Source organism: Akebia trifoliata, chromosome 2 (genome assembly GCF_017979445.1).
Source record: "Akebia trifoliata isolate Shusen 1 chromosome 2, ASM1797944v1, whole genome shotgun sequence".
In the NCBI taxonomy this organism is placed as follows: domain Eukaryota; kingdom Viridiplantae; phylum Streptophyta; class Magnoliopsida; order Ranunculales; family Lardizabalaceae; genus Akebia; species Akebia trifoliata.
In genome coordinates, this window is record NC_141376.1 from 4,463,152 (window position 1) to 4,474,780 (window position 11,629).

General features: G+C 33.2%; 1 protein-coding gene across 1 annotated transcript; it reads right to left on the reverse strand.

The window, feature by feature from the left end:
* Positions 1-9,656: 9,656 nt before the first annotated feature.
* On the reverse strand, positions 9,657-11,629 carry LOC147408950 (polyol transporter 5-like). The gene is made up of 2 exons (XM_086423997.1): positions 11,443-11,629; positions 9,657-11,343 (listed from the first exon to the last, which is right to left on the reverse strand). The coding sequence occupies exons 1-2, from the start codon at positions 11,591-11,593 to the stop codon at positions 9,896-9,898; spliced, it is 1,599 nt and encodes a 532-aa protein (XP_086280123.1). The 5' UTR covers positions 11,594-11,629; the 3' UTR covers positions 9,657-9,895.

Below are 11,629 nucleotides of genomic sequence, written 5' to 3' on the forward strand. Positions count from 1 at the left end.
ATACATAATGCATCTAAAGTAGAGATAAGAGTAATTTTCTTTGTTCTGCACTTTTTTTGTTATTTACTTTTCTTCTTTTTTTTCTTGTGCTTTGGTGTTGAACAAATTGAGATTAAAATCATAACTATTGCTGTCATTTATTTGTATTTGATCTTACTAGATTTTTCTAACTCATGTTGGGAGACATGACCCTCAAGGATGACTTGGAGACATACCCCTAAGGCCCTAAGCTTGAATTGAGTGGTATGTTCTTGACTTAGTGACGACACTAGTGTTTTCCTTGCTCGGACAATGATGAAACCTGTGTTCACGGTCATCAATAAACCAAATTCTACATTATTGATCCTTAGACATGCATTTATATAAATTGTTCACCGACCATGAGGAAACCTAATAGATGATTCATCAACTAGGGGCGAAGCTAGGATTTTCTCCTAGTATGGGCAGCTAAGACCCTTATAAATTTTTACATATTCTTGTGGGGGCAAGCACCGCCATTACGTGCACTAATATGTGTTTGGGAACCAAACTCAGAGAATTACTATCAGGAGTATTTCTGTGGTAGAATGATGATTGGGAATTATCCTGACTTCTGAGAAAAAGACAGGAATACCCTTATTCAACCTGTTATTGGTTTTAGTTCTCTAATGTTATATATTGCCCTCAAACTATATTATTTCTGATACTTGAACAACAAATATTAGTATAACTTCTAAACTATACAATTTCCGATATTTGGATCCAAGCTTCAACAAATGCAGTGTAGAACAAGATGAGATGAGGATAGATAGAGAGTAAAAAAAAAAAAAGTAATTCAAATCGCAAGAATACAAGGGGGAATATCAAATTGTGCAAACATCTAGAGCATCCAAAACACTATATGAACTTAAAGGATGGTTTAAATTTAAAGAACAAATGGCTACGCTAACAATCAAGGTAAATGAACTTGCCTCAGTAGCAATGGTAATCAACAGTTGTGATGGATGTCATCCTCTTGGGATTTTTCACAAATGGTTGGTGCACATTGGTACTGGAGAGCAAACTATGACCATCTTCGAAATTTTTTACGAATAAACAAACTGTAGTCCAATGGATTTTCAAGAACCTTAGATCAAACACTGGAGGCGTCAAATATTTAGAGCAAACATTAGAGAAGTAGCAATGGTGGAACAGTACGAGGTAGAACGTAAGGAGAGTCAGAGAGAGAACTAGAAACACTCCATGGAGCCTATCAAAGATTCCACACATCATTTACTCATTTATTTTATTTTTTAAAGATTAATGGGAGGCAGACCCCAAACAGAATAGAGATAGCTCCAATCTATCATAGATGTGCTCAAAGGCATCTTCATATAAAAGGTTCAATAAATCTTTATCATAACTCATTTTTATTATTATTTATTCTACTTCATTTCCAATCTCACTTTAACCCCTATGTGACGCCCTTGATTTAACTATCCAAAATTTCATTGTCTTTCTATTTCGAAAAATTGAAGAGAAGGGTAAAAAGTTTTACCCTAAAGGTTGAATATGATTGATTTTTGAAAAAAAAAAATGATTTTTACTAATGATTTAAGATGAGGGTATTTAGGTAATTTCAATTATTATATTATAGAAGAGAGATAATTGAAAAGTGATTCCGACTATAAATGAGCAAGTTGTAATTTTGGTCATTTTTACTATTGTAGAGTCAAATTTCAATGAACGGTGTTGATAGATTTTACCTCACAAATCTGAAGTCACTCCTTCCATCACCTTGTTAGTCCCAGTGTGGTACCTATCAAAAATTATTCGACGTTCAAGTTAGAGTAGGAAAAGAATAATGGATAATACTAGTTAGACTCCCAATCGATCAAAAAATCCTTAAGTATGTGCGTATTATGTTATTTATAGATCATGTCTCTGAATCAGGGTTTCCCCCTTTTCGCAGGAGGTGATCCTAGAGATTCTCCTGATTCCTAGGATCCTAAACGGAATTAGGATCTTTGGGATTGGATATATTATACCTAGGCTTAACATACGCACATCAAAATTACAAATATTGTTTGATGGGATCTGCCTTGCTTAGTAGACTTGGTCTTATTCAATATTGTGCTACCTTTCTAGTTAGACCAAGTGTTCTCTACCCTAGCATGCCCTTCTGTTGGGTAGTGTTCCGTACATTGATTTGCACCCGGTACCACTTAACCAGCTTAGACACGTGTACAATTTAGATAATTATACAATTATTTCCCTCCACAACTACTTTTGTAATTTTCACTAAAATAAACTTTTCAATTTTGAATTATAGTAGGGGTCTGATCTAAATGTATCGATATTCAGATAAAGAATTTTTATCTTTATCTGAATCCATCTCTAATCTACTAGATAAAACAATATACGAAACATTTTGCTTTAACCTAATCTGGATCATGATCAGAATCCAGTTGACCAAATTGCTGAATTCGAGTCAGATCTGATAATCTTTTTTATTTTATAAAAGTACATGTTATATTAAAGTATTATGAAATGATATTTTAAAAAACCTAAAAATTAATTTTCAAAGTAATATATAATTCGGATTTAGGTGAATATAGGGATGGATCCGTATCCAACTCAAATCAAAAGATGTCACACCATATATATTCAACTGATTTTTTTAATCGGATCTATTCCAATTAGTTCAAAACCATCAAACTTGGTTTTCGGATGAAATCTAACCTAACTATCCTTTGACCGTCAAATCTTCACAAATCTTTTAATTAATCTTTTAAATTACAAATAACCCTTATAATTAGGAATTAGAATGGGTACAATTCAGCTCAGATATGATTATATTCATATTCAAATTTGAATTTCTTTATCTGGATATGAATTTGTAACTAAATATGATTAGGATCCAATTAGATAAATTATATCCGAATCATTTTGATTTCACTTTATCTGAATATGACCCGACCAATTTGCTTGATTCCCGATTGTATTAAATTGAAATGTAAAGGTAAGGGCATTTGCTGGATCTATATATATCTTGGTGTGGAACCACTTCTAATAGGCCTTTTCTCATTTTAATTTAAAACTTGCTTTTATATTAAAATAATTATTAAAAAAAAAAAGTTTAATTTTATATTATATATTTGGTAATAAGATATCCAGATACTTCATTCAACAACAAATAATAATAATAATAATAAAGGATAATTACCCCCAAAGACCTATTTTTTGAAAATATGTAACAAAAAGTCCCTTATAAAAAAATATGGACCCTTTAATATTCATTTTATCAAATATTAGTCTAAAAATGATTTTTGAAGTGAAAATGCCATACTTACCCTTTCAACAAATTTTGAGGTTGAAAGAAACGTGTTTATTTCTAGTCCTATATTTTAAAATTAATGGCATTTCCATTGACTATGGTCATCTCTTATATAACCATATATGATTTAAAAAAAAAAAAAATCTACATGAAAAGAAAATCTTTATTTTTTATTTCCAAACTAGTGATTTTTAACTCACATGGAAGATGATAATGTTGGTGATGAGTCTGGTTATCATCATCAACATTAAACTAATTTGATCTATGTATATTATATTTATTAAAAAATATAAATAGTTAAGACATTATTTTAAAACTTGACTTGAATGTTCATCAATTGATTCAACTAAAAAATTAGCAAATCTACTTAAATAAATAAAATAAAATTATATTGAATTTATAAATAGATTTTAATAAATAAAAATATTTATTTTCACAAAAATGCTAATAACCAAATAAATTTGTCAATTTTTTTATTTGACTCGGTATATTTTTATATTAAACCTCTTTGTAAAGTTATTAAAAAGGTGTTTCAGATATTTTTCATAAAGAAATATTCAAAAGAACTTCAGTAGGTGAATATTTTATTAAGTGAGACTTAAATGTTCCCTATTCTTTTCTAAGGGACTAATCGGTACATATTCTCAATAAATAGTCATTTACAGTTATTGTCAAAAAAAAAAAAAAAAAAGAATTACTTATAAGCAAGTTATATGAAAATTTGGAGTGATTGTTTGCTCAGAAACCAACACCATTTTAACATATGGCATTAATGACATAAGCAATATAAGATAATTTTTCTCTCCTGCCCATGGTAAAAAATCAAAATTTTCTATTAAGATCATCTTGTCACATTCAAAAAATATGATCCAATACATAAGTGTTGTAGAGGATGAAATTCTATGAATTTCATAAAATTAAAAAATAAAAATAAAAATTCATAGCTATAATTTTATTTTAAATTCAAGTACTCAATTACCATCCATTTTTAACACCATTGATCAAGGTCAAATTTTTAATTTTTTTTTTTTCGTTTTTTTTCTCATCATGAAGTTTGTCATGAAAACTAGAAAGTTGCAGTGTTTGATTGCCAATATGATAATCCATGTGGATCCCACAATACTTCTTAAGACTTGAAATTTAAAATAAAGATTTCTGGACAGTGGATGGGTGGTCACGAGAGAAATTTCATTGTTATTACTAATGTCATCAACGCCACATGCCAAAATGGTGTTGGCCTGTGAGCAAATTTGCTCACGGTGTTGTGAAAATATAGGAGTAATTCGTCAAAACCTGCACCAAAACTGCATCATATTATTAGCTCTCGTACTTATAATCATGTTATATGAAATTATGAGGGTAATTCGGTCCACCAAATTTTGGAAAGATATTAAATTACTTATAAGAATCAGATATATGAGGGGTAATTCGGTCTACCAAATCCAAGTGTCGAGCTGCTTCACTCCGCCTTCTTTTACTATAATAGGAAAGATATTAAATTACTAATAGGAGTCCGACTTAGAAACTACTACAATTATAGTCAAACAATAATGTTAAAGTTTCAACTATAAATATCTCACAACCCTCAATTAACACCTAAACTAAAGTACATCAAGAAGGAGAATTAATATATGGAGATCATAGAGACCACGAAGCAGAGAATAACAGAGAGAATGGAATCTGATCTCGACGAATGTCATGAAGCTGAATGCACGGTAAGGAACAAGCTTAAAATAACAGAAAATACAAAATCTGATCTCGTCGACGAGATCATACTGTATGAAATTCTTCCAAAATTACCGATTAAATCAATCTTTCAATTAAAATCGGTAAATAAGAAGTGGTGCAAATTAATTGCAGAAGATACCAATTTCGCCACCCACCAACACCAGAGATGCGTTACCGATTCTTCTAGTATTCTATATCAAGGTCGTGATAACTTAGTTCTCATCTCACCCATGGATCCAAATCTGGTTGGTATACCCGACCCGTCTCTGAATTTTGTCTCTCTTTATAGCGAGTTGTTTGCCTCAACCAATGGACTTCTCTGTGGTCAGTATTATACATTCACCGAGAAATATTTCTACATATGCAATCCGGTTACCAAAGATTTGGTACATATCCCAAACCCGAAGAATTTTCGGGTTGTTGGGTTACTTTTGACCCGTCAACTTGTACCTCTTATTATGAATTAATCTGCCCATATTCGATTCAAGTAATACAAAGTTCAATTCCATGCGTTGTTAGTTTTGAATATGGCTTTCAAGTGTTCTCTTCAAAGAGTACTAATGCGTGGCGAACATCCGAAGCAAAAGTCGTAGCTTTACGATGTTTGGAGTTCTCGAAGAATTCTGTATTCTTGGGTGGGAAAATCTATTGGAGGGCTCCTGAAGATGTTGTATGGTTCGATTGTAAGGAAGATCGTGCGGGTATTATTGAGTCTCCGGGCGACGTGGAATCACGTTCATATGCAGAGATTGGGGAGTGTAATGGTGAGCTTACTTATTGTAGGATTACATACAAAGCAATAGAGATATGGGTATCAAGAGTAGGAGATCAATTTGAATTTGAATGGAAGAAGAGATACTATGTGGAATTGGAGAGGATTTTTAAAGAGAATTGGAAGGTTTTGACTACATTGTACAATTTTATGAAGTTAAGGAATCGAAATGCTTTGGGTGTTCTGGTGTCTCGATTCCATGCAAGACCATTACCCTTTTCAGGAGAAGAGGTGGTGTTTTCAATGAGAGAGAAGATGAGAGGAAATATTTTCAAATACAACTTGAAGACTGGGGAATTGGAACTAATTCACAGAACGGACGAGATGAATTGGGCTTCTTACAATAAGTTTCCTCACTACTCTTACAAGGCCAGCCTCATCCCAGTCCCCAAAGTTGAGTAAATGAGGTACAAGATCATAATGCACCTAAAGTGGTGCCAAGACGAATTTCCTTCCCTTTGTTCTGTTTCTTATTTTTTCTACTATTTCTATACTTGTGTTTAGTTTCTTACAACTTCTATACGAACCTTATAATATCCTAAATAGTAAATAGGCCTCCTTGCATGTAAAGAAAATAATAGGGTTCAATATCTTGTAAAAAAATCCATTCTATGTAAAAATCAATCATCTCCTACTTCTCCTAAAGTTCAAGATGACTTGTTTTGTGGAAAACTCAAGAATTCCTTCTCTCTTTTTTTTTTCAAAATTGGAAGATGAGAGCATTTAGGTTAATTTTTTCACAGCCAACATGCCACCTATATTAAAACATAAGGAGATACCCCAAATAATAATAAAAACATAGAGGAATATGCCATCAGATTGAGAACATAATAAGTCCGGTGTCAGAACATATAGATTTGTTGTTTTGAAGTTTTCGTGCTAAGATGATGAACCAATGGCACGATGCCATGTTTTGAAGTTTCACGTTTTGGTATTTAAAATGAACAGTGAATCAGAATCTTAAATTCGTCAAAAGTTGATCGCTTTTTCGTAAATATCCCATTGTTTTTCACATACAGGTGAAGTCATTCTATTGGTCCTTCAGCTTAGCACATAAATTTCTAAACAACATAACTTAATTTGTTGCATGTGTTGTGTAGGACTGGCAATGATCCCAAATATATCCGATGTCTGAACTAGCCCAAATCGATCCGAAAAACATGAATAATTATGTTTTTGGATCAAATTCGGATTAAAATCTTAGATCTGATACAATTTTGGATCGGATTCGAATGGAACCCCATCTCCTCTGTCGATCTGAACATATTCTAATAATTTTATTATTATTCTTAGTTTCATATAAATACATATAGATAAAACGTTTTAGTAATTTTTTTTTTTATTTCCCTTTATATTTGTAGTTGAAAAGTGGATTTTTTTTTAAAAAATTTATGATTTAATTTTTTTTAAATATTTATAATTTGAAAATAAGGCATGTGTTCAAATCGGTTTTGAAAAGTGGATGTAACCCCATCTGCTCCTTTGATCCGAGCATAATTTAACAATTTTATTATTATTATTATTAGTTTCATATAAATACATATAGATAAAACGTTTTAGTATTTTTTTGGTTTCCCTCTATATTTGTAATTGAAAAGTGGATTTTTTTAAAATTTTATATGATTTTAAAATTTTAAAATAATTTATAATTTGAAAATAAGGCATGTGTTTGGATCGGTTTTGGATTAACGATGAAATGAAACGGATTTGGTTCGGTTCACATATTCATTAATCCGATTGAATCAGGTACATGTTTAAAAAAATTCGGATTGATATTGGAGTGGTATTGATCTCGTTCCAAACCAATCCATTGCCAGTCCTAGTATGATGTAAAGAGTTCCTCAAAATTTTTGAAACCATTCACTTCAAAAACGTGCTCTGGATCAAGGGTAGTATTTTTTTTCTCACAGCCCAACAATCGATTGACATGTTGCACAAATGATGTATGTAATAGCCAGAAATTTTTCTGCCCACTAATTTATTTTTAAGATTTCCAATTTTGAAAAGGACCGTGAGGCCCATAAGGATTATCATATTAGAAATTGAACACCACAACTTTTTAGATTTCTTTAAAAACTTGTGGTTAGAAAGAAAAAAAAAGAAGTTTTTCGAACTTGATCCAAAGTGTTGAAAATGGACAATTACCAAACATCCAAATCCAAAATTAAAATCCTATAGTGAAAAATAATAACTTTTTTTTTTTACAATTCATGGAATTTCATCCTCTACAACATTGTGGTATTGGATCATGTTTTTGAATGCCAAAAGGTCATCTAATTAAAATATATATATATATATATATATATATATATATATCCCTGTAGGCAAAAGAGATAAATTTTCTCTCTTTTTTTCATCATCTTTGCCATATGTCAAATGATTGTTGGGCTGTGAGTAAAAAAATCACTTGGATCAAGGGGAAATCGTTTTGATGTGAAGGCTTGGCATAGTAGGCTTATGCAAAGCCACATCAGCCACTACATGGATTTTCTCTTATACACACATGATACACACATCAACAACCTCTAACCAAAAATGAAGATTTTTTTTTCTTATAATCAATCACCTTAATACATAATTTTTATAATCTAAACAATCTTTTTTTTCTTTCTACTTTTTCATTGATAAGTGTTTTCTATATGTAAAATAATTATAAGATATTTAAATTATGTATAAATCTTAATTTTTGTAAGTTTAATGTTAAAGTAACTTCCTATGACAGTATGTTAAACATTGCGTGCAATGACATGGAGGTGTGCATAGAATCATGGATGCTTTTCCTCAAGATACGAGTGAAAAGCATCTATGATTCCAGCCATGCGGCAACAGCAAAGGCAGTCTTATCTAAAGAAAAGACATTTCAATATTGAATTGAACTGTCCAACCATTGATTTTTCAACTTGTATCTCAAAGTAAAAATTCTATGGTTATTTGATCACTACAGTATCAACTCAGTATTGAGCGTAGTACGATCCAGTGCATGTAGTGTAGCACGACTTTTTCAAAGTCACTGTAGCAACACTCTTATCTGAATCGTGGAGTAGTAGTTTCAAAGCTGACGTGAAAGACATGTCTTGCTTCTCTAATTACAATAACACCCACACACCCACACACAAAGTTTATGAATTAATGAGTTATTGCGACAGAGAGCCTGGGCTTCAAATTCGGTCACTGTACAAGGGCCCAAAGCAATGGAGACGCGTCAGACCACGTGGTTTGAAAATGGGTAAGTGAGTTGGGGGTAGTTACCTGAATTACAGGGAACCACATGAAGAAGCCCACAAGCCCTGACTTTAATTCCATGCTGTTCGGACTCTCTCTCTCTTTCTCTAACCATTTCAAACAAAAAATCAAATCAGTCAATTTTCGTATCTTCAGTACGAATAGTTGACTCGTCTACTGCACTGCAGCTTTTTCGCATGACTCTATAATAGAAGGAAAAGATTTGCTCAGTATCAGTTGCATTCCAAAACGATACACTTAATTTCTTGGCATTTACTTATATAAAATGGAATTATCAATCAAGCTCAAAGATTAACGGGGCTTAATTTCAAGACATTAATATAAGAGCAGAATAATAAGATTTTTTTTTTTTTTTGGTTTTAAAATATAGAAAACTTGTATTTTTCTTTTTTTCTCAATCTTCTATCCATGGTTTTAATATTTGGATCCATCTCTTGTCTATACATGACATCAAGTCGTCTTGAATGAGTTTTTTTTATATGTTTTAGATGTCTCATTTGAAATTTTAGAAAAGGAATGTGAAATATTAAATTTCATTCTAAAAATTAACTTATGCATCCATCTTATTCATGCCTGATAATGGTACATCTTGGATGAGTTTTGAAATCATGCTTACAATTCGAATCACATAAACAAAAATATTTTCATGTCAAATATTTAACTTTCGATGTTATACACACCGTATAAGCTGTCATGTGCAACATTTCGCCTTCACTTATAAACGACGCTGCAATCTTACCCTCATGCCATTGATAAAGACTTTTAACGGCATTAAAGTCATTAAAAAGATGAAAATACCCACAGGTTTACATTAAAATTTACGAAAACATCCCTAACTCAAATATCAAAGTGAGTTACTAAGGTTGCTCGTTAGTCCCTAACTGGACCTGTCCATTTCTTATCTCATCTTTGTCGTTGTGGTTATTCTTCAACGAAGATTTCCATTCAAACTTGCCAAACAAAGACTCCATATCTTCAAGGGTTCTTCCCTGTGTTTCCGGTAGAAACGTATAAAAGAACACCCAAGCCACTGATGCTATTCCCGCGAACAAGAAAAAGGCCCCACCAATCGTGATCGCTTTTGTCAATGATAAAAAAGTCATCGAGATCACACCACTTGTAACCCTGTTCACTGCAACTCCCATACTCGCACCTTGTGCACGCAATCTTAATGGGAAAATCTCAGAACTGTAAACCCACGTAATGGGCCCCAACCCAATAGAGAAAAATGCAACGAAAACTATCACCATAGCGATACTTAGAGATATGGCCCACATGAGCTTCTCATCTTGATGATGATCAACTACAGTTAAACCAAACGCTAGTCCCGCGAGTGACAGAATCATTCCTCCCACGCTGCTAAGAAGCAACGGTCTTCGTCCTATTTTGTCTAACAAAAAAGTTGCAACTAAGATGAACGTAGTCTTTGTGAATCCAACGGCTACAGTAGCTCCTAACAGACTTGAATACCTCTTGATTCCTGCCTTTTTGAAGATCCGAGGACTGTAAAGCACCACAGCATCTATACCAGAAGCTTGTTGGAAGAAATGTATTCCGATGGCCGCGATCAAAACACGTCGTACTGCCGGTATCGGACGGACGAGCAGCTCCCTCCAAACACCTTCGCCGTTATTTCGTTTCGGTACCTGAACCACATCGTCGGTGGCATCTTCCTCTATATCAGCAGCCTCTTTGATTTCTTTTTTGATGAGAACTCGCAGCAAATGGGCCTCTTCTTCAGAATCAGAGGTTTTGATGATAACTCGTTTTGCTTCACCGAGTCTACCTTGCATAATAAGCCAACGAGGTGACTCAGGCATAGCGAGTACACCAATACCTAAGAAAATAGAAGGAATCGCTCCAACTCCAAGCATGAGTCGCCAGCTGAGGTGCTCTGGGAGTTTAGAGAAAGCATAGTTGGATACGAAGCCGAGTAAGATTCCAAAGTTGATAAAAACTTCTGGAAGAGAAGTTAAGAAACCTCGAGAAGAAGCGGGTGAGACCTCTGCAGTATAGACGGGAGCGATCATATGAGCATAACCGACACCAATTCCAGCAACGAATCGGCCGACCATGAGAAAGGCAAAATTTGGAGATAAACCCATCATTAAAGCGCCTATAAAGAAGATAATAGCAGCTAAGACAATTGTATAGCGACGCCCAATCCAATCAGATGTTCTACCAGCAGCCGCGGAGCCGAGTAGACAGTAGAGATTGAGAATTCCTACTAAGACTTCAACTTGTGTGTCGCTTATTTTTAAGTCGTCTTGGATGAATATAGCTGCTCCACTCATGACTCCAATATCTGTATAACATAGAGGAATTTGAGTATTATAAATCGCAAAAAATTATATTTATAAGTTGGTAGAGAAGAGACCAAAAGAACAATAACTGATTCACTCACCATAACCGAGTAAGATAGAAGTCATGGAAGCTAATATAGCGCAAGCAAAAGCAAATTTTTTTCTTGGTGGTTTTTTGGGTGAAGTAATGACCGCATAATTAGTCTGAAACTGGCCGGAGACGGCAGTGTTTTCAGTTTTCCGGTCACCCATCTATCTATCTCTGTATGTTAAGTTAAGAGAGAGAAA